This window comes from Centroberyx gerrardi, chromosome 4, assembly GCF_048128805.1.
Source record: "Centroberyx gerrardi isolate f3 chromosome 4, fCenGer3.hap1.cur.20231027, whole genome shotgun sequence".
NCBI classification, from domain to species: domain Eukaryota; kingdom Metazoa; phylum Chordata; class Actinopteri; order Beryciformes; family Berycidae; genus Centroberyx; species Centroberyx gerrardi.
This window is the reverse complement of record NC_136000.1, coordinates 31,147,089-31,171,858: the sequence shown is the minus strand read 5'-3', so window position 1 is coordinate 31,171,858 and position 24,770 is coordinate 31,147,089. Positions and strand designations below refer to the sequence as shown.

Below are 24,770 nucleotides of genomic sequence, written 5' to 3'. Positions count from 1 at the left end.
GTAGTAGTAGGTAGTACCCTACTACTACAAACAGTAACAGTAGTAGTAGACCAGTGGTAGGCTAGTAGTATTAGCAATATTAGTAGCAGTAGTTGCAGTAGCAAAGCAGTAGTAGTATTAGTAGCAGCATTAGTATTAGTAGTAGTAGTAGAAGCAAAGCAGCAGTAGCAGTAGCCGTAGTAGTAGTAGTAATGGTAGTAGTAGTAGTAGTAGTAGTAGTAGTAGTAGTAGTAGTAATGGTAGTAGTAGTAGTAGTAGTAGTGGTAGTAGTAGCTATCAGTACTAGTCCTATATTAGGCTAATAGTAGTAGTAATGTTCCAGCGTCATGCCCCGCCCACTCTGCTCTCTCCTCACAGCTCCAGTCTCAGCAGTGGGAGGTCAGGTTGGAGGAGGAGGAAGGATCAGAGTGACACCTCACATCCCATACTGAATCTACCGGGCTCCACCTGTCGCGAGCGCTGTTTTTTTCCCGGTGGCATCGGGAGCGAATAACACCGCGCGCTGAATACATTGGGCAGCACGCGACAGAAACAGGGGCGCTAAATCGAGCTGTTTTAATGGTCAAAACAAGCAAACAAATCAAACAAACCGACGGATGAACGGACCGTTTCTGCTCTCGTCGTCTGTTTTATGCGTTATTTTATTTTTTCCCAGAGGAAAGAAGAAGAAACAACAATAATTCCGGTGGATGGTTTATCCGCAGTGCTCCAGCCAACCAGCCAACCGGACAGCAGTATGTCAAGACAGCAGCACCGGACACCGTTAAAACTCACGGACAGCGTGGTGGAGGTCAAGAGCAAAGTGAGTCATGGGGCTAATGAGGCTGACAGTTTTAGTTTTAACGGTTCGGTTACCGTGACGAAGGGCTACGGCGTCTGGTTTGTGCTGCCGGTTTGTTGGTGGACTACACTAGCGTTACCTCCGGCTGCCGTTCAAATACATAGTCTCTCTCTCTCTCCCCCTCTCTCAAACAAACAAACCGACGTGTGTGAGTGTGTGTGTGTGTGTGTGTGTGTGTGTGTGTGTGTGTGTGTGTGTGTGTGTGTGTGTGTTTCACCGTTCTACATTGTTAATTCGGGGGAGCGAATGTGGTGAAAACAAATCTGGTTAAAGCTGACAGGCGGGATGCCACCGTCACCCCTGGGTGCGCCTGTAGCTACCGGATCCCAGCACGGAGTCTGGCTGCTATGTCGTTACCCGTTGTTCCGTTTTATTCCATTTTTTACTCGGTCGTGTTTCCACCTCCGGTGTCTACCGCTTCTGTTACGTTGTGTTTTCAGCCTGAACCGCAATCCGCATCCGAGTTCTCGTTCTCTCTCTCTCTCTCTCTCTCTCTCTCTCTCTCTCTCTCTCTCTCTCTCTCTCTCTCTCTCTCTCTTAATGTCTCTCGCTGTCAATTCAATTCAGTTCAATTCAATTACTCGCCCTGTTAGTATTGTATTAGTATTAGTATTAACATGAGCGTTAGTATTAGCATTAGTAGTATTACTATTACTGTAAATGTATTACAATTAATGGTTGTCTTAGTGTCAGTGTTACTGTTAGTATTAGTATTCGTATTAGTGCTGTTAGTATTAGTATTAGTATCAGTATTACCATTAGTGTTCATAAAATAAACTATCAACTATTACAAGTATTACATACAACTGCATACAAACACCAATGATAACACTGTAGCATCGATGTGTACAAGCCTGGTCACACACAGCTGTGTAGACTATACTGGAGATAATTTTTAAAGATATTTGCTAAGTATTATGCTTATTAGATTATTTGTTAGGCATTCTGTTTAACATATTCTCATTTTTTCTATAGTGAGAAAGGAAAGAAAGAGGCTCCTGGATTCAAACCCACAATAAACCACAAGTAAATGATGCACACCTTAGCGCAATCAAACACACATGACATTTGTAGTTCGTTATGCAGCTATAGAGCTTTTTTTTATCATCAAAAAAATAAACACATTTGGGGCAATTACAGGACAATGAAGTATATCCAGAATAAGAGCTATTTCTAAGCCACAACAGATACTGAAACTGGAAGTGGTAATAATGGGAGCCCCCCCCCTTCCCCACCACACACACACACACACACACACACACACACACACACACATACCACCACCCCACCACCATTCATTAGTATGTTACCAAACAAGTCATAGTGTAGTTTCAGCCACAAGCAAGGTGGGCCTTCACCTACTCTGTCATTAGGCTGTTTCACTATAACAAATAACATACTACATGGTCAGTGTTGGATTCCTTACTCCTTACTAACCCTAACCCAAAATAGTAACATATTATTCACTGCTTGGTATCCGTTCCAAAAGTAATTTTATTACTTCACTTATTACTCACTGGGAGCAGTAATTTGTTACAATACTTGTTATATTACTTTTCCGTTACACCCCCAAAATCTTACACCTATATGAATGATGAGTAAACCAAACAGCGTTGATGCCCAGTGATATTGTCATCTTTCACCTCAATTTAAATAAAGGTAGTGGGAATTCTTTCACCCAGAGAAAGACAACTTTTCTACCATTTCTCATCAAAGTAGAGGGAATTCTTCCACCCAGAGAAAGACAACTTTTCTACCATTTCTAGCTCAGTGTGAAAGGACAATGACGATGGTATGACCGGCTGATCAGAAACACAAAGGACAACCGATTTGACCGTAGCGTTTCTTTCTGATTATATCTGTAATCTTCTGCTGTGTCTGAAAGCTTCTGGAGGGTTGATTTTGAGATTGTGGCTCGGCCATTATTTGAAAGGTTGAATAGGTTTTCCAAATGTGTGCAGAAGACAACTGTTATTTTGAAACTTCAATTGAAACTGAATATTTACAAACTGAAAAGAAAAACAAAATGAAGTAAATTCAATTTCACTTACAAATTTCAATACACATAATTCAGACTCAGTTGTCTAGTTTCAGCCTATATATGAAACCGTCGGAGGGCAGAAGGTTTTCAATGTTTTGAAGGAAATGGCTTCCTTAATATCTATCTCCACAGGCCGCCTGGAATGAGTAGGGAGACTACTGTACTTGCCAGTGTAAAGACAAGAACCAGTTCCTCTACATAGTACAAGAAACACACACACACACACAAACACACACAGAGTTTCCCTGTTTTTCTCCCTGACACTCTCTCTCTTTGTCTATTATTGCAGCTCCAATCTCAACTATGTGTCTAATCTGACATGTGTCAAAGCTTGTCTCTCTCTCATTGTCGTTCCGTCTCTCTACCCGTCTGTCAGTGAAGTCACTGTATTGTCAGGACTGTTGATCAGAAACAATTTTTGCCAAAGCGGTGTAGAAAACATACATTTTCAAAACCAAGAGACACATACACATTGTGCTGCATCCATTCAAACCATATTGAAATTATATTTTAGTATGAAAACATGAACTACATAATACTACAAAATCACTAATGTCTGTTATAACATAGAACACATCCAAAATTAAAAACATGTAGTATACAAAGCATTTGAAACCCAGTAAGGGCATATCGGACATTGCAGTAACTTGTGTTAATGCGTGCATCTGTGTGAGTGTGTGTGTTATTGATAATGTGAAAGCACCACACACTCCACCCTGGAGAGTTTCCTGTCTGCCCGTCGCTGGTCAGCTTGTGACTCAGCTTGGAGAGTTGGTTGTTAGCATGTTAGCACAGACACAATCACTGTACAGTAGTTGTTAGCATGTTAGCATAGCAGTCTATGATGTTTCCGCATCAGTTCTGGTTGCCGGTAAATTTACGTTTTGGTTAGGGATGCACCGATCAATAGACCACTGATCATAATCAGCCGATAGACATTCTCAAGAGGTCATCAGTGATTGGCTGAGCATCGTTTGAGCTGCCTGATCACATTATAGGCCTGCCTTCGTTATTTATGTAGCACCAAGCAAGTGGCCTTGCTTGTTTTTATTCATTTCAGAGCAAGACTTGATCATTTCATTTCACTGCTTTCTGCACAGTTTGATTATTGCATTCATTCACTATTTTCAACTCTTATTCAACATTGACAGCTCACATATATCCATTCTTTCATATATGATTACAAACAGTTTAATCTATTGAACAGGTGTGTATGTCTTGAGCCTATGCTGCCTCAATGAAAACCTCTTTCATCAAGCGCACACCTAACGTGTAATAACTATGGATAAAAACTCTGATTTATTTTCACATGGTTATGTCGTGCAGCCATAAGAACACTGTCAAAAAACAATGCTATATTGAAATTTTACTCTGTGGTTGCTATGCATTTTTACATGATGTGTCCTGCCCCAGTCTGAGTAAAATGCATCATTTCAATTGGTGACCAGCTTGATTACACTGGTAGTAAATTTGTGATCAGCATCAACCCCAAAATTCCTGATCACATGCATTGCTGGTTTTGGTTCCACACGTCTCTGTTTTGATCATAGTTCTGTTCTAGTGCAGGTTGCAGCTCCATAACCTAGTCTATTATAATATGGAGTTTTTAACAAGTATAGATGCTGTAGAGTGTCACGTGAATATTTTTTTTTTTCATAGCCATAGATTAGGCTCGCCACTGCAGCTGCAAAGCTTATACATACGCATAATGTTCACATGTTCACAGTAATTGAACTGTTACGTCTTGTGCCGTGGGAAAAACTGCCCACTTTCTCAAGCAGTCACAGTAATGTTCTTGTAAGGCTGGCCCACCAATCCTGAATGAATATAGAGGTAAAGTGGAGAGGGTTCTGAAGGCATTAGCATTGCAGTAAAGATGCTGACACAGTAGGACGGAATATAAGATAAAATACCTACAGATGAAACTTAAGTGATCCATGTGTAGGAAAAAAATAGGAAACAGCAAAAGCTATGGCCTCAAAAACATTACCACAGATTTATGCAACACTTCTGTATGGTCTCAACAAAATGTAAATTTATGAGCTTCAGAAAGCTGCTTTACAGTATAGCAGGGTTGCCATCCAGAAACCACTTGTATTAAAGTCCAACACACAAAGATGTAAGGAGCAGAAAACCCGGAGCCGTGAGCAATGGGGAAAAAAGTAATATGGTCTGATTATTTGTCTTTCTCCCTTTTTTCTGACATCCAGACAGGTTTATGTTTTGAGAAAGCCCAAGGAAGCTTTAAACCCACATTGTCTATTAAAACATGGTGGTGGATCTAGTACTACAGTAGTAGCAATGGTAGAAATCTGCAGGATTTTCCAAACCTTTTCCAAAGCGTAGCAGTAGTGCAGCAAGCGTATAAATGTAGGACCTAAGAAAGCGTACGCTATGCTCACTACATGTGTGTTTTATTATCAGTCCTGTTCTGTCAGCCTTGTTAAAATCGGCGTGGGGCTTCTCTGCCCCTTGCAATAATTACCAAAACTGACTTAACCCCAAAAAAAGATGTGCTGCATTAACGGCTCTGCAGTTTTTTAAGCCTCCGCCGATTCAGTTTTAACTTCTTGGAACCGAGGTACAGGCTCGTGCTCTTGGAACTGGAATGCAAAAACTTTTAAGATGACGGCATTCCAAAGTTATGCCCTGTGTCATTTATTTACTCACCCCATGTCATTCTAGGTGGTAATGCAAACACCCATCGTTTGTGTCTGAGGATTTAGTGCTGGGTTATGGCAACATATTTCATGAGAGATAAGAAATGAGAGACGAATGCCAGAAATCCTCGGTGACAGCATTCCAAGGTGACAGCATTCCCAGTTGACACCTTTTCTGAGGTGGCAGCGTTTCAAGTCCCAGCAACCAGCATCAGCTGTCTCGCCAACCCTGTACTCCATTACTCTATGTATGTGTGTATGTGTTTTGTCCTAATTTGTCACAGAGTACCAAATCCAGAATGGGTTAGGGTCAGAAATCAATAGCCTCTTGTCCATGGTTGGTTTCATGGCGGGTGTGCCTGGTCTTCTCATGCTCAAGCCCAGGTTTCAATAGTACTCACATCTTAGACTTGGAATTCCTCTTCTAGGGTTGAATTTGTATGAATCAGTGAAGTCAACGGGTGTAGTGATTGGTTGGCAATGAAAACCTGCAGACTCTTGGTCCTCCATGGCACGTGATCGCCCATCCCGGCTCTAGAGCAATCATTTTGACCCCTGGAGTCATTTCCCCCGTAGTTGGGTTTGCTTTGTCCTTATGAGAGCACAGCAATCAGACTGAGACCTTTGTTGAGAGGGAGGTTTCTCAGCATGTGTCCAGACCAACTCTGGAGCTTTGCTTAGAGTGATCCCACCCAATGACATGAAGCACAGTGCCTTAAAACACACTGTGAACTATGAGTTAAGGATGAGTCTTTCCCCGGAAGAGCGCACCAAAGTCCTGACCAATCAAGGAAATGACGACTCCCACATTGCTTTGATTGATAAATTATGCTTTATTTCAATCAAATTTGATTGAAATGTTGCATGACCAAACCAATAACAAAGCAACAACTCATCCCCTGATTTGGACCAAAGCAAAGGAACTATAGGTCAGTTGTAGGGCTGAACGATTTTGAAAAAATAACTAATTGCGATTATTTTGACTGATATTGCAATTGCGATATGATTTGCGATATTAGAGGGAATGATAATTTTTACATCATTATTCTCATTTTCATTGAAAAACGTATTAAAATGATTATGGTGTGATTTTTGCGGGGATCTGTACCAAACAACATTGTTTTCTTAAGTCTGTAGAATATGATGTGTAGGCCAGGACATCTCTGCAGCACGACAATATTTAATTTAAAATGGTATTTTGACACGCATTTCGCCTTTAACAAATATTGCACCTCCTGCGATTTGAAAATTGCACTAGGCCATATTGCGATTTCGATAAAATTTCGATTAATTGTTCAGCCCTAGTCAGTTGGGTCATGAAATGTGTCGGTGCAACTGCTTGACGATTGCGTTTGCTGTCATGTCTTCCCACAGTTCGAGGCGGAGTACCGTCGCTTTGCCCTGAAGAGAAATGGTCCCGGCGGCTTCCAGGAGTTTTACCGCCTCCTCCAAAGCATCCACCGCATCCCGGGCATCGACGTGTTGCTAGGATACGCCGACATCCACGGGGACCTGCTGCCAATCAACAACGACGACAACTTCCACAAGGCGGTCTCCTCGGCCAATCCCCTGCTCCGCATTATCATAACCAAGAGAGGTAAGAGAGGGAGGGTTGAAGTTACGGTACTTTATTGTAAAAAAATCTGTCCGTTATGGCTGTTTTCTGGCAGCTTTCAAGTTTTAGACTAGTTAGCCTAGTTGGTTTCAAAACTTTGTCAAATTCGCCCTCCTACATATTGTTTGTTAGCCGCGCACTTAAACAGGTGAACAGATTGGGATGAAAATAAAGCGAGCTTTCAGACACAGCATTTCTCATTTCTCATAAAGACTTTCTCACTGCTAGACTGTTCTACCTGTTGGCTGTCCTTACTGGCTTTCAAGTGTTGTCTACTGGTGTCTGTGCTAGCCAGGGGCTCTGCATAGCTACAGGGGAGGTCTTTGTTCTGAACATCAAACACGTTTTATTCTCACCAGGGAACGCCACCTGATGATTCTATGCTTGGCTTTTTTTTCTTTTTCTTTTTTTTTATATTTGTCCCAGCTCTCCTCCTGGGTAGGCTCCTGGATTGTTTCTGCGGCATCTCTGCTTTATTAAACAGCATACGGTGGAGATAGACAAAGACAGATGAAATTGAGAGGAGGGTGGTGGCGTGTCACAGAGGTTGGAAGACATCTCGAAACCTCAATTTCAAAGTTTGCCATATCTAGGGCTGGGCAATAAATGTTATAACATCATATCAGTCGATAACAATAGTTATCATGATATGTATCAAATCATTATTTCTGTTGTTTAAAAACCAGAAGATTAACTGCACTTTAAAGCATTTGTTATTATTATTTGTTATCTTCTTTCCAAACCACACTTCATTGAAGACTGTGCGAATTGGCAACATGTCTTTCCAATGCAATGTTATCACATTTTGTTTTTGTCATAGGGCGCAGTGCTGTAAAATGCTGGTGCTGTGGTTTGCTGGTGGGAAGTAATGTTAGTTGGTACTACAGCAGTATGATTTGCTGCTGGTACATAATGTTAGTTGGTACTTTGATTTACTGCTGGGAAGTAATATTAGTTGCATAGTATAGTTGACTGTACACTGTGTTTGATTTTTTGTTTTTTGAGGGAAGAAGATGCTTTTTTGCATGCAATTTTGTTTAATAATTGTGTAATTGTGACTGACATCTGGCATTGCATTGTATGATTCTGACCTGTTCCGGTGTGTGTGTTTGTGTATGGTTGTGTGTGTGTGTGTGTGTGTGTGTGTGTGTGTGTGTGTGTATGCGTTTGTCGCTATCATCTGGCAGACAAACACAGTGTTCTCTGGCATAGGGCCAACTCTCTCTGGCTGTGTATTTTGAGCTTGAACTTTTGAAATGTCGTAAAACAATCAAATGCAAATTAGGTGTGTTTTTATAAGCTGGGATGAAGCGAATAAATAAGCTTCCTGAACATAGAATTACATCGAAAACAGTCTTTCAAGAATTGATTTGTATCTATTGATTCATATTTGACAAGTTGTTATAGTTCTTTAGTGTCAGCTAATGTTAGCAGTTAATGTTAGCGGGGAGAAATGGGGGAGAGACCTGGATTGATAACCAGATCAATCCAGGTCTCTCCCCCATTTCTCCCCGTGTGCCTCAGCTTTACATCCCGCCGTCTTCCCTATCTCTCTCTCCTTCTCTCTGTCCATCTATCCATCCATCCTTCCGTCTCTCTCCACGCAAGTCTCTTTCCTTCATCGATACTGTGACTGATTGTTGTATTGTTGCATAGCACATTGTTGCATTGTTGTATACCAGCAGCACACATACACACATTATGCATTCAAACCCTCTCTCTCTCTCTCTCTGTCTTTCTCTTGCTATGTCTCTCTCTCCCTCTATCTTGCATAATTCATGTTGTAATGCTAATCTGCTATTTAGCAGAACAGTCCACCATTGTTGTTCAGAATTACAGACAGCCGCTAGTCTAATCACATTAACTCAATGGTCTGGGAGGGAGAAAGAGAGTGACGGAGAGCAAGAAAAAGAGTGAAAGAGAGATAGATAGAATACGGAAGGAGAGGAGAACAGAGGAAATTAACAAATGGATGTAAGGGAGAGAGGTGGAAAGCATGTGCTGGAGGACGGGGTATTAGAGAGAGAGAGAGAGAATGAGAGAGACAAACAATCTCTCTCTCACACACACACACACACACACATATTAATATACACACACACTCTTAAGTTCCAACATCCAGTTTAGCAGGCTATTAGTCCCCACTGCCTCCTTGTGCTGTGTTGAAAGGCCCAAAACATTGGGAAACGTCTCAGAATCCCATGAAATCCAACGTCATTAAAATTTTAACACACACACACACACACACACACACACTGGATTCTGAATAATGGCGTGATACAATCTCTATTGTGCTCCAGGAGCTAGCCTGCACCTCATTAGTCAGGATTAGCCCGAGCAGTTAACCAACAAACAATCTGCTCACGCAATTACTGTATCATTCATGCCCAGAGTACAATACTATTTATACACCACATCCATATTCATAATGTAGATAGAAAGACTCAGATACACTGTCTCAAGTCTCAAGTAGAATTCATCCAACAGTGTTCAGGGTTCAGCCTAAATGCGTTTTAAGACAGATGGGCATAGGGACGAGGTTTCGACCAATATGGGTGTTTGATACTGATACTGATATTGGTATTCTTGGATTGGTTTTGTGCCAATATTCAATATCTTAACTTCATTAAAGAAGGTATGGTTATACAAGTACACTTTCTTTTAGTTTTGTTCTTGTACATACTAAAGCCTCTGATAGTAGTTTGGTAGAGGGGGGGAATCGAAACTGCAGAACACCTCTGTAGCATGAATGAAAAGTTATCTGGTAGAACACACACCAAAGTTAAATCTGTGTGTAAATACATGGGATTTTACAAGGATTTATGTTTTTTACAAACTGGTGATCGGAAATGTGATATGAAACGCTGCTCATATTAGTCACCGCGGTACTCAGTATTGCTACTCTTTGCAACACCACAGTAGCTCTGTGTTATAATCTTACTGTGAGGATTTTTTAAGCTGTGTGTGTGTGTGTGTGTGTGTGTGTGTGTGTGTGTGATGTTGTGAAACCTTCCTGACTGCCTCAAAGCCTTATCAAGCCCCCTGCTTCTATTTCAAGGCAAATAGGAATTCAGATTAGCTCACTGCATAGGAGCTTAGCCCCCCCTCTCTCTCTCTCTCCTTCTCATTTTTCCTATTTCTTAACCCTCCTTTTCTATGACCTCTACTCTGTTGACTGCATCATTCTCTCATCTCTTTCTCTCTCTCCCTCACCCTCAATTTCTCTGTCTCCATTTTCCTCTCTCCCTCTTTCCCTGTCTTGCATTCTGTATTCATTTGTTTCTCCCTCTCTCTCCCTCTATTTTTCTTTTGCCTGATGAAGTGAACCAGGCCTCAGCGAAAGAGAGATCTGATTCTCTGGGTTCCCTTTATGTGTGTGTGTGTGTGTGTGTGTGTGTGTGTGTGTGTGTGTGTGTGTGATAGTAGCCCATCTGCTGTTGTAAGCCATTAGCCACTGAGTGGGATGAGCTCACTCTAAAAGACGACATCAATCATATCACCACCACTCTCTGCCACCAGTCTGTGTGTGTGTGTGTGTGTGTGTGTCTGTGTGTCTGTGTGTCTGTGTGTGTGTGTTTGATGTGCACTGTATAAAACGGTTGAAAGAGTTACAGAGAGGAGGCTGGTATCTGATTTGTGAATTAAGTCGTTGATACTGCATCATTACTATAGCGGTAGCCATGGTAACAGTCCCATCCTGTATTAGTACTACAGTGGTAGCCATGGTAACAGTCACATCCTGTATTAGTACTATAGTCGTAGCCATGGTAACAGTCCCATCCTGTCTTAGTACTACTGTGGTAGCCATGGTAACAGTCCCATCGTGTATTAGTAGCATAGTGGTTCCCATGGTAACGGTCCTACATTAGTGCTACAATGGTAGCCGTGATAGCAGTCCTACATTAGTGCTACAGTGGTAGCCGTGGCAACAGTCCTACATTAGTGCTACAGTGGTAGCCGTGGGAACAGTTCTACATTAGTGCTACAGTGGTAGCCGTGCAGAAGATGCAGAAGATTGAAATCAGCACAAAGATAATCTCATTTCACTCCTCTAATGTTAATGACACTGATCAACCCTGACTATGAAACACATAGTCTTATCCCTGTGATTGCAGACTTTCACCACCCTGCATCGATCCCATGGCTCAAATGTAACGAGAGGAAACCGATCAGGCGTGGTTATTGATTTTGATATTTCAAGGTAACTTTTCAGTGCAGCTTCAATTCACTGATGACATGTGTTCACCATGAAAACATTGCAGAGACCTAGCAAAAAAGCAAGGTAAACCAACTTCCAGATGAATCTATGTGTGCATAATAAACACATACGTAGAATCAACTTTTCATACAAGTTTTCACTGTTTTCCCCTTTTCTACTTCTATTAAACAACTACTACTACTGCTATGACTACTAGTACTAGGGTTTGAACAACATTGGTTTTTGAAGGTTGATACCAATGTTTTTGGATTGAAACTGACAGTCAGTAGTCAATATTTTGTGCTGATCTTTAAATGTGATGATTTTCATGCCAAGGAATGACAAGTATTCACTGTTTTCCCCAGAATTGTATTCTTGTCAGGATGGAAAAGCCTCTGAAACAGCATTTAGACCATCATGGGACACTAAAACTCTCCACTGAAAGCCAGACTAATGAAATAGTTGTAGGTGTGTTAGCAGCTTCTTAAGGCAGAGTGAGGCAGGTTTCACTGCAGGTTTTACAGACTGTTGAGTAAAATCCTCCACACCACACTGGGATGTTTTCTCTGGTCAGACATCTGATATTAAAACAATAGTAGTAAAACATATTGACTAGCTGTGATCACCATCAGATCAGAGGTGCACCACACTGACTGGACCACATCTGATTTTTAATAAAAGGACAGGGCTGACGGATATAACGAGAAACCGGTACAGTAGCAGCACTAGCCAGTTCACCATATTCCATAAATACCCAGCTGACCTATCTATTGGTGTGTGTGTGTGTGTGTCTGTGTCTGTGTGTGTACGAGCTAGAGCGGTGGTGAAAGACCCAAAGAGGTTGTCGTCACAGCAGAAAACAGAGACACAGAGAGAGAGGGAGAGGGAGAGAGGGAAAATGAGAGCGAGAGATCGAGAGAAAGCAAGAGACACAGGGAAAGGGAGAGAGAGAGGAGGGAGCAAGAGAGAGAAGGGGGGTGAAGAGAAAGGGGGGTTTATATTCTCCCTGCCAGAGGGTTCAGAGAAATAAGCTTCCAGAAATAACCTCTCACACACACACACACACACACACACACACAAATAAACAGATACAATGCTGCTAGAGCTGCTGACACTCTCATGTGTGTGTAATATGTATAGAAATCTATTTACATGATGTTACAGCTGTCAGCAGCTGTTTTACCACCTCACCCCCAAATCTTTGACTGACAGATGGAGAGTTGGTCATAGACGGCTGAAAATATCTCTGTACTACAGGATGAGAGGAGGAGGAAATCAAATATTTATAGAAGAGCAAAGAGATAGAGGGATGAATGGAAGGAGAGAAAATCAGAAAGCTGGAGATGGGGAGGAGGCGGGCTGGTAGAAAATGCTTTTCTGTCTTCATTACTATGTTTGTTATTAGCGAACGAACACAGTTTATTTTCTCAGCCTTCTACCTTGGCAGCGTATATAGAAGCTCTGCACAATGCCAATAAAGCATCTGCTGAGTTAAAATTGAATTGAATTGAATTGATAAGAGAGACAGAATGATGATATTTAATATTGTTTTCAATGCTCTGGCAATGCCGGTCAATCACTCCGAGTGACTGGAAAGTTAGGAGAGGGAAATAGGAGATGTAGTGGAAGAACGTGGTAAAGATTGGATTAGACTAGTTCAAACTTTAATGATCCCTGTGGGGAAATTGGGCCATTGCAGCAGCAGAAGTAATAGGATACAGAAAAGAAGAATAGGATACAAATAAGAATATAGCAAATGTTGGTTAAAGGGAGCCGAAATCTGACTGAGACATAAGACAATGCAAGATTTGTCCATTATGACAAAGGTGGAGAATTGTAAACATGATAAAAAATATCAATGTAGATGCAATATATAACAATGACAGGAATATGAGAGGAAGCGAAAAGACAATATGTGAATGAATACAGCATATGTATAGGATTGTATTCACATGAATGGGTCTATAGAGCGCCATACATACTTACAGAAGTGACTAGGCATGTAGACATGAGTTGATAGAACTATACGCCTTTCAAATATATATTCACTTGACTTAAAAGATGTAGAAATAGAGAGCAGCAAAAGAGAAGCGAGAGGGAATGTACTGTGTGTTTTTGGGGGGAGTTGGTGGAAACATGTGCGGGGCAGCTGGGATTTGTTTGGGTATCATAGACGGAATATCTGTCACACTCAATGGGAACAATATGAGACTCAATCAACAATCAAATACTGCAAGATGCGTATGATTTATCGTTCGTGGGTTTGATTTGTCTGGTTTCTGACAATGGAGCTACAGACATTATCTATCTGAAACCTGAGCAATCAAACCCACCCGCCTGGCATGCCAATCCAGGTAAATCAATTGCACTCTGTCTGAAAGGAGATCATAGATTGCTTTTGAGTGAGCGTTTTTGAGTGAGTGTGTGTGTATGTGTGTATCTGGATCTTGAGAACCAGGCATACACTTAAGTATCCACTCAATCACCATTATGATAGAAACCATGGAGAGAAACACACAGGGATAGAGAGAGAATAGTTATATCAGTCCTTCCAAGAATTTGCGATTTTGCGATTGCAAGTCAAATTCAACCACTGACAATTTACAATTTAGCTAAATTACTGCAATTTCTTCCACACGAAATAGCCACAGAGTGCTTATAAGTTTGGTCAGTCATCGCCATTTTTAGCATAAAATGGTTCAGTACATAGTTTGGTGACAGTGCAGTCACCAAACTATGTCTACCTTGGTCTTCTACTACAACCAGTGAGGGAGGAGATGGAGGAGGATTCAGACCACAATGACTTGGAGTTTTAGTCACCCTGCAGATGGAAGAAGAATACCACTGTTAATAATAATAGATATAATGAGTTGGAGTTTTATTCACCCTACAGCTGGGCAAAAATACTACTGTTAATACTAACAAATATAATGAGTTGGAGTTTTATTCACCCTGCAGGTCTTATATGAGTAAGAATACTAAGACTAATATCAGTTGAGTCACTTTGTTTTTCATTTAACCTGCATTCTACTAGTTTCCATTCATCCTGGTCCTTTGGTCAGTCAGAAGAACACAAAGTCTGCCTCATACAGAAATGGGCCTTTTATAAATAAACTACACCGTTAATGTCAATGAAACATATTCAAAAGTTATACAAGTTATAAATACACACACATAGATGTGTCATTGCAGACATGCATCAACAACAGTATCCAATACTGAAATACTGACAAAAAAACAACATGACCTGATAGACAGGTCAACACAAAGCCTATTAGATGCCTTACTTTATGTACTTTCTCAGTCATTTAGTACAAAAGATTATTCGAAAATAGAAATGATTTTCGATAATTTGTTTTTTTCTCGAATTTATCAAATTATCGTTATTCGTTGCAGCCCTAGCACCAAAGTATTTCCAGTAGTTTCTGTACAGGATGCTCATTATTGCAGGATGTAATTGTATATGACTCTTTCTTAATGGGAGACAGTTATAAAAATACAATTTTTGGTATCTCCTTTGTACCATTACAGTATCATTTTTGCCTTGACTTGTGATTTCTACCAATTCCCGCAAAGTTACTGCAAAAACAAAACAAAACCTGAGAAAACCCTCCACAAAATCAGGCATTTGGTAGTAATAATAACCCAAAAAAAAAACTCTTTTATTTTTGATGGACTGATAGGTACGTACGTAGATAGAAGTTGGGGTAGAGAGAGAGACAGAAACAGAGGCTGGGGGTGGAGCAGGGTCAACTGTCCATTGTGGGATTATAGTTGGAATGTTTCAACCATGAAACACCATGCTGGCTCAGGCAGCACACACACACACACACACTGGCACAACACTGACTTGACCAGCAGTTTGCTTCCTTTCTGACGGTTGAAAATAGAACCAAATGATGCAGTTTCATTTCATTGGAGAGTTTTAGTGTCCCATGATGGTCTAAATGCTGTTTCAGAGGCTTTTCCACTCTGACAAGAATACAATTATGGTGGAAACACTGAATACTAAAACAAAAACACAAAATATTGGCACTCAGTGGCTTCATTACCTTGACTTGATCAAGCAAGGATGGATGGTGATCTCGGAAGATGCGGTAGCAAGTGTGATGTGTTTGAGCCTTTGGCTGCCACTTTTTATCGGCATGTTTTCAAATTGGATATCAACCTCATGGTCATTTTTGAGGTATCCAAAATACTCCCACACTGCTGATTTTAGGCGCTTTTTGGTGGATATAAGACTGGGATGCTGTGTCCTCTCTGTTGGCTGTAGCCCCCATACAGACAACGTGATTCACTCTTATGAGACATGAGGCTGCGTTCAGGAGCACAGAACTGTTTAGACAGAGTGCTTACAGTTAGAAAACTGGCATTTTAAAGTGCAGTTAATCGTGACATTGGTTAATCGCTGCATCCCTAGCTGTGATGAAGGGCTATATAAATAAACCTGACTTGACTAGAGACAGATCGAGAGAGAGAGAGAGAGAGGTAGAGAGACAGAGAGTGAGAATAAACAGTACAGTAGCCAGCAATGTCTAAATCTCACGGGGGAGTGACTGAAGGGTCAAATTACCATATTGCTTCTCCTACAGTAGCTGCTAAGACAGACTGCTGTCGTTTGGCAGCTTTATCAGCGGTTCACAGAGAATGAAGTAGCAGTCAGAGAGAGAGAGGAGAGGAAGCTGAGCGCCAATGATGCTGAGTTGAGTTTTAAACTTTCAGAATCAGAATCGGTTTCATTGCCAAGTACAAATAAATATGAGATTGTCTTAGTGATGTTGGTTCAGAAATCTAGAGTAGTCGCTAGCCATTCTGGGAAATGAGGACTTTGTTTCTCTGAATTAAACAGCTTTTATACCCTTTCCATGTCCTACTGTTTTCTCTCTTCTATCTTTCCTGTCACCAAATAAAAAAAAACTCTCTTTGTGAGAATGACTGTAATGCAGTTTACAGTTACATGGATAAATGTAACCTTAGGTTTAGGGTAAGGGTTTGATCACACCTACAGTTTGTATTCTTTGGTCACACTGCCCAATTACAAGTGAACCAGGGCTTGTAAACAAAAGTCACATGACTCACAAGTAGCTTGTTTATTGGTCAGAGTTTTGGTAACCTGTCATCCCACCAGGTTAGAGATTTTGGGAGGAGTCAAAACAAATATGATTCCCGTCCCGTGCCAGTACCATAACTTTAGCTAAGCATGATGGGCTTGTCTGTGCTCTTCTTCTCTGGTGTCAGTTAAGAAGACATGAAGAAATAGCTGAATGTGAGCATCAGTCCAGACTGCAGTTTGTTCTGCTTAAATTATTGCAGTTGCAGGTGCAAGTAGGTGGTGAAGGCGAGTACCACACCCTCAAGACGTGACCTTTGACCTCTGCATGTCACCCCCCCCCCCACCCCCCACGTCACTCCCCACTGTACACTAAATCCACCGTAGTCTTACACTGTATTCAACCATATGGCAGTGCCTCGGGCCCCAGATGGTGGGCATAGCAGAGTGAGGTCACTGTTACACACACACACACACATGCATGCACACAAGCTTGTTAGTGACAGCTGCAACATCAGAGACAGTAAATACATTTGGGACAGATATATATATGGGACACACACATACACACACAGCCAGACGTCAGCGTTCGTTAGTGTCCAAACTGTATTTTGCGAATGATTATCCATTAGCCAGTCATCCATTCTTTCAGTCAGTCAATAAATCGGTCGGTAAGCTGCAGTAGCCAGCCAGCCAGTCAGTCACCTTGGTAGTCAGTCAGCACACTGACCACCTACAGCAGTCGTTCAGTCGACTAGCCAGTCATCCACTCAGCCAGCCAATCAGCAGATCAGCTTCAGAGTCAGTTTGTCACCCAGGCAGTAATTTATCCAGCTGGACAGTTATGTATTATTCTCAGTATATAGCAGTGACAAACGGCCTCCATATCAATAAAGCGAGCCCCGCACTGCACCAGCACGCCGTTATGACCACCTCATAATGTTTACTTTCATATTCGCTGGCAGTGTTTCTCTCACCTTATGAAATGCAAACCATCTTTATTGTCATTATAAATAGACATTATCAGGCTTTATTGCTGCCACAGTCTGCAAATACACAACAGTATGGAATGTATATTAGGTATACACACTTTATTAAATATAAACTAATCCCGCTCTACCCTAAAAACATATACTGTTCGCACAAAAACAAACATGGTCCAGCCTCTATTGACAGTCTGTAGACCGTGTAATGAAGTCCAAACTCCCAGCTGTATATTCCTATTCCACAAAATCATAAACGTTCAAACCAACCATGGTTATGCTCCATTCAAATAGAGAAATCCAAATTCCTATTCTGTATGCATTTTGCTTACTTCTTTGGATGAACCACCCTGGATGCTGCCATAAACTGTTACAAGATTAGACCAGGAATATAGAAACATAACATGTAGATATCATAACCTAACTTGATACTGTAGGAATAGCATATGAGGCCATACCGTAAATAATTAAACTATGTTAATTCAGATTTTGGGCACTGTCGTTGGCCTTTTATGTTTTTGGGGAAGGAGAAAGTCTCCATAATCTCTATAATCTCATCCTCTGTGTCTATCTGTGTGTGCGTGCGTGCGTGTGTGTGTGTGTGTGTGTGTGTGTGTGTGTGTGCGTGTGTGTGTGTGTGTGTTTATAAGGGGCTTAGCACTGTCTGTGCCTTCAGGCTTCAGTCTGCCTCTTTCTACTGTTGTTCTGTCTCTGTTCTGTCTGCCCGGTCAGGAAACACACACTCTAACGGGAGGCAGTGTGTGTGTGTGTGTTTGTGATGTTTTTGTGAGTGAGTGTGTGTGTGTGTGTGCGTTTCCATTAGTGTCTTTTCTCTCACCATTAATGCTAGTCTCAGTGGGTCGATACCGCTACTCAGAGCAGATGTGATCTAACACACACACACACACACACACTAGCCAGAGAAACAAAGTGTGTGAGTCAGAAGGAGGAGGAATGCTGTAAGAGGAATGCAGCAGGTCAGGTATTTGTCTCCAGCAGAGAGAAGCTGCCTCCAGTTTGGTTGGTGTCTATTCTTCCTCCCTTTTCTAACTCAATATAAACCCAGTTTGAAGCTTTTTTTTGGGGGGGGGGGGGGGGGGGGGGGGGTTAGGGTAGGTTAGGGTTAGGGTTAGGGTTAGGGTTAGCGTATGTTACCTTTCCAGCTTTCGCGGCTCCGAACCGTAGTTGGGAAGCCTCTGGTGTTGTGCAGTTCAATCAAGGACTATTCCAATTTGAGCTGAAGACAAGATCACATCAACCAATTTTAGCATCTTTACATCGGTTACCTGTGAGTTTCAAAATTGATTTGAAGATTTTACTGATCACTTTTAAAGCTGCACCAGGCGAGGCTCATTGGCAGCCCTAAGTGGCAGCAAGACATACTGTAACTGTTTACATTTTGAAGACTATAGTTAACGTCAGACAGCACGCTCACGTTTACCAACCCGGCCTCTCTGTGATGCTTTATACCAAAGATACCAAAGAGACGAGAGAGGAGAAAGATCTGATGTTGGTGAGTCCAGCTTTCTCTGGACGGAGCGCTGCTCACTGCTGTTTAGGAGACACTTTGGATTTCACTCTGAAGTTTTGATTTGTCACTTTCTGCCTGAGGCAAAGTGGCCATACCCGACACCAGAATTTCATTTGGGAAAATAGGATGAATGGCGTCTGGGATGTCTTTTTATGCTTTGTAACTGCGTTTTGAAAATTGCTTATAGAAATTATAGCAATAACGACGATAAAAATAATAGTATAATGATAATTTGTATCTGCCAGTCAAAAAATAGGTTGTTTTTCCATTCTCTAATTTCTTTTCAGCCTTCCTTAACACCCCAAAATTGATGTTTCAAGGTCAACTTTTCTACCATTTCTCTTCAGCTGAAAGAGGGAGATCACAATTATTTAGGAAAACGAATCAGTGGATGGGGATAATCATAGATTTTGTATAATTGATATTTAGAGGGATTGATAACAAAAGTCCTTTTTTATCAAAAGCTGTAATCCTATCACTGAATTTGGAAAATTGTAATTTGTTACACTATGTGTGTTACTGGAAAAAATAATAATATTTCTGTATTTTACTACACATCTCTGACTAGGCCTAAATCTTGCCTTCTACTGCAGTGGTACTTTTTGTACAAAAGCGAGAGAAAAAGAGAAAATGTGATTGTTTCATGAAATGTTGCAGAAAGTATTCACAGTGGAAAAATGTATACTTTTGAAATGATTGACCAATTTTTGGAGAAACCGTTGCCATGCCGCTGGTATCATTTTTCAATTCCTATTTTGAATCAAGTGAACCTCTCTGCCTTTCCTCTCTTCTCTCATCTCTCCTCCTTCCAATCTTCTTTTCCCTCCTTTCTCCTGTGTGACCAACCTCCTCCCTCATTTGCCTCAGCAGTTGGTACATTCCAGCTGTGTTTAATAAGAGTCTCTCTGTAGGGGTGCGGACTAAAAATCTTCATATGGGGGGGTTGCTGGGTGGGTAACAGACACAATGGCCGAGCAGACAGAGAGAGCAACAACATGTTACGTTATTATAGGTATTGATGATTATGTACAACAATTAGACCAATAAATGGGGCCGTGTGGTTCCTCCCTGACCACAGCTACAGAAAACAGTTTTTCTGTAAAGGCAGCAATGTATCCCAGAGTTTCCCTACCACTGAATAGGTGTGGTGTGTCACCCTGCCTGGAGCTACTAACCCTAAAAGAATTCCATTATTCTCGGTTTCAATGGTGAGTTTTAGTGTAAATTTGTAATCTTTGCCAATTTTGTAAACGTGTATATTTAAATTTTGAATATTCACACAAAGTATCAGTAACCAGCAGTTTCAATCCACAAATATTATTAGTCTTCAGAAACCCATAATAGACTAACCTGAGTAGTAGTAGCTTTTGCAGCAGCAGCAGTAGTAGTGGTAGTAGTAGTAGTAGTAGTAGTAGTAGAAAAAAGGGAAACAGTGGACTCTTGAGTATCATCTCAAAGTATCGGCTATCGGCAGCTTCAATCCAAAAAATTATATCGGCCCACAAAAACCCATATTGGTCAAAACTAATCTGGGTTTTTAGTAGGGCTGCATGATATATCGTTTCAGCATCGTCATCGCGATGTGCGCATGCGCAATAGTCACATCGCAGGACGTGCGATGTCAAGTAAGGCAAATTAACTCAAACAAGTCATGCTACAACTTTTTTGCTGCTTGATGCAAAAGGAAAACTCGCACGGTTCTCATTTTCCATGACTAATTTAAGTTATAATTAGTTATAATTTAATTTAAGTTTAACATAATTTACTCCGATTTAAGGGTTTGTTATAAGAGTAGCGTATGTTACCTTTCCAGCTTTCGCGGCTCCGAACCGTAGTTGGGAAGCCTCTGGTGTTGTGCTAGCCTATTTTAGCTTAGCCTGGCTCATAGCTGGTAACAAGCTTTTTACTAAGAGTCCGGACCAACTCTGCAGTGGAGAACTGGCACTTTATTTCAGTACAGCAGCAAACATAATGCACGGCCTCTCGGTGACATTCTAAGCTCTTTTCCCGCTAACTATGGTAACTTTACTCACTTAGCATCCTGCAACTCACTCTGGCTGCGGCTAAAAACACACTCACTTCCTACTACGTCACCCGCGCAGGTTACCCACAAGGCCACCTTCTTAAAGGGGCAAGGCTTGATAGAGCTATTCAAGTCATTTGGTGAAAACTCCTGGATTTTTTTCATATCGCAATATATATCGCAGAAAAAAAAAATATTGCAATGTCAGTTTTTTCCAATATCGTGCAGCCCTTGTTTTTAGTCTGCAAGCCAAATAATTTATCATGCCAATATGGTTTGAATGTATAACTGTTATTTGTTGGTTTTTGATGTGTATTTGGTTTACTGCCTTGGCTATATTGTTTCTGGTGAGCAGTCATGACAGTAAAGTAAGTGAATTGAACTGACAGAGAGGCAGACTGACAGAGTGAGTCAGTTGATGGTACAGCAGGGAAGGGGAGCTGAGCAAGAGCTGTGTGGTTTCCTATGGATAGGACTGTGGTTAATAACTTCTACCAGGTTTATTCCAATCCACATGCACTTTAACTCTGCAGTGGGACCTCAGTAAACAGTGGGTGATGCGTATGGCCTTTATAAGCCATGTGTGTGTGTGTGTGTCTGTGTGCGTGGTGATCCGTTCTGCAGAGCCTCCATAGCTGCATTTGCACAGGGTACCGAAAATCTGCTGTTTTTAACCCTGTGTGAGCCAGATGTTATGGCTTTACTATGTAAAGCCAGAAATGAATGGATGAATGGATCAGATCTGAGGCACATCTGGATTGGTGTAACCCCCCCTTAACCCTGTTAATCTGACCCCATCATCCCTGCTGCACCGCTTAGCTATATTCCCTATGGACCCTAAAGGCTATCACACGTACAGTCCCCCATTATTCATAATCCACTGTGTGTGTGTGTGTGTGTGTGTGTGTGTGTGTGTGTGTTAGAGGCTTACAGATTGTAGGTCTATCCAAAAAAAGTCACATAACTGAAATGGATTGTGTTCAGTCTCTGCTGTAACGTGTTTAATTATTGTAGTTTAATTCAGTGAATTCATATAAAGCATTTACAAAGCATGAGTCATAGTCCTCATCAAGTCTCTGATTGGCTAGTCGGATGTGTCCGACAACTGCCTGTCTCACCCTTTCTCCCAGCATCCACTTCTCTCTCATCCACTTCACCTTCAGACCTGCCTTCTCTTCTATTCCTCAGTTTATCTCTTTCATTTCAAACATTTCTATCTGTACTTAACTTCTTCTCTCTCTTCCGGAGTCTCTTTTCAGTCCCTCCAGGAATTATTGCGATTGCAATAATTAACGCAAATTCAAGAAATCTCCGCAATATTTGCAAGAGCTTGCAGTTTTGCAAAATTGCCGCAACTTTTCTGCATGAAATGGCCAAATCAACAGACCGCTTGTGATATGGACCAATTGTCGCATTTCGTGTCGTGGTAACTTACGTCATCGCAGCGCGCATTCATGTGGAAGATGAACAAAGCTCACCTGCCAACAAATTACTGCCATAGACCGTGCAAAACAAAACAAAGCAGCAAGAATCGAGGTGAGTGCAAAATTCAAGCTCTTGGAAGAGTTAATAGCTTTAACGGAGAGTGGGAGAGAATAGGGGGAGGCTGTGTGTGTGTGTGTGTGCGTGTGTGTGTGAGTGAGTAAGAGAGAGAGAGAGAAAAAAAAAGTTTTTCCTTTGCTTGCAATTTTTCCCAATTCCCGCAATTTTACCACAAAAAGAGCACATAAAACCTCACAAATAGTATTGCAATTTTTGAGAAAAGCCGCAACAAAATCAACCATTTTTGGCCGCAATAATCACAAAAAAGCTCGAAAGCGAAATCCTGGTGGGACTGTCTTTTTGTCTGGAACTCACTGAATCTTATGATATATTTATACCTCTGTTTTTGTTTTCTGTCTCTCTGCCTTTTCAATTCTCTCCCTGACAGCACTTCTCCTTGCTCACCCAGTCACTTGTTTTCCACTCTTCTTCTTCTATCATCTCTCAGTCACACTCCATTGACCCCAAACCTGATAGTTAGATGAACAACTACAGATTTTTGCGATTGAACAGTGGGTTTCTCTGGGTTGCCCAGTACATAGAGGACCATGAAAAATGTTCCATTAAAGAAGAAAAACAAGAACAACAGCAAACTGCAGTAATGAGGTTTTCACATGGCCAGTAGCTGTTTCTTTCCCAACACAACTGTCTGCACAAGTTCTCCTCCTGCTGGTCAGTTGCTGTCGTTACTACAACAACAACTAGATTGTCACATCTCAATCCATCACTCCTCACTCCTATAGTTGGTTGGCGCAGAGAAATCTTTTTTTTTTGTTACTCTTCTGGCTTACTGATGGGTTGAAATTAATGTTGAAGTTTATTTAAATTGGCAACTAAAAGGCCATTAAGTAATCTATGACTCCTATTGACCTCTATCAGTGACTACATAAATCACAATCCCAGACACATAAACCGAGCCAACTGAAAGAACTGGAAGTTTTCTGTCTTTTTAGAGTGGGTGGGCTAGTGGTTCGCCAGATGGTCAGGTAACCAGAAACTCACATAAGCCTTGTCTGTCCTCAACATATCTTTGAGAAAGACATCAGCCCCCTACCTGCTCTGACTCCGACTTTTACATTTGTCTCCAATGTGTACACTTCAAGAAAGCAAAAATGCCATCATCTGAAAGGATGGGACAAAAAGGAACTGAGATTCAGGCTTTACAATCTTTACCTCTAGAAAAACACTGCTGCTGGAATAATCTAGTCCAGAATAACAACGATGAGATTATAGATTGAGATTAAATCTGTCTAATCTAATCTATTTGAGAGTCCCGACCCTAGGTCCTGACCCTCCATAGCTCGCACAAAGTGAGAGATTTCTAGAAATCCTGGACAATCCTTATATTAACCCTTATTCAACCAGGTTGACTAAGACCCCATTCTTATTTACAGCCAGCAGCCTGGGGGGATTAGTTGCAGTGGGACGGAGGGTTAGGCGTGGTTAATGAAAAGCGGGCATACACTAATGCAGTATGCCAGTATGCTGGCTTTCTGCTTACAGTACATAGTACAAGCATGTGGACCAGCTTCTGTACAAGGGGGCAGCAAAGCCACTAGTCTGGAGCCAGTCACTCAGAGTCAGGTTTTTATAAATGCTGACAAAAGTTGAAAAGCAGATGAAACAAGAACAAGGACAAGACTGCAAGATGGGGAATAATATTGTGTAATTTTGCCCATGCGGAACGTAGCTGAAGAGAGGTACTTCCAATATTTTCAGATGTCAGCAACAACATTTGACAACCTCCTCCATCGTATCGCCTTTGATTAGCCATGACAAGAACCAGTGCAACCCGGTAGCTGGCTGTCACACCAAGCTACTTAGCAACTGGGATCAGTCAAGCGTCATTGGCAGCTAGCTACAAGTTGGCCACTATGACGGTTGTTGGGATGTTTTTACACCAGGAACGGCTACTTCTTTGTTTGGAGTTATTCATTTAGCAGTACTTGCAACATGCATTAGCATCATGTTACAAAATTTTGAGTATTTTGCTACGCAAGAACGTGAAAAATGCTCTTTGTGTTGCTCTTTGCATTGTTGGATGGGTAACTTGGATACATACCGCAGTCTTCTTTGTTGCTGAGCAGTTGATTCACCTTCCCTGCCTTGGTTACATTAGTTAGTGCAATAATCAAATGCAGCATTGAGTATTTTATGTCTTTGCACATGTTTTGGGCAAAACAGAAGGGCGAGAATTGCGTTCTGTCCAAAAGTTGTGACGAACATTATTTTGTTATTGTCCAGTCACATTATGCAACACTGCATGATCGATCACACATCCCATTT

The 24,770-nt window shown here is 41.4% G+C and overlaps 1 protein-coding gene across 1 annotated transcript in view; it reads left to right on the top strand.

Moving 5' to 3' along the window:
* Positions 1–550: 550 nt before the first annotated feature.
* The window catches only part of pard6a (par-6 family cell polarity regulator alpha), a 29,731-nt gene continuing 5,511 nt past the window's right edge, over positions 551–24,770 (top strand). The window contains exons 1-2 of the mRNA XM_071915083.2: positions 551–802; positions 6,917–7,139. Of these exons, the coding sequence (XP_071771184.1) occupies positions 632–802; positions 6,917–7,139 (394 nt within the window). The 5' untranslated portion in view covers positions 551–631. The remainder of the gene's footprint in view (positions 803–6,916; positions 7,140–24,770) is intronic.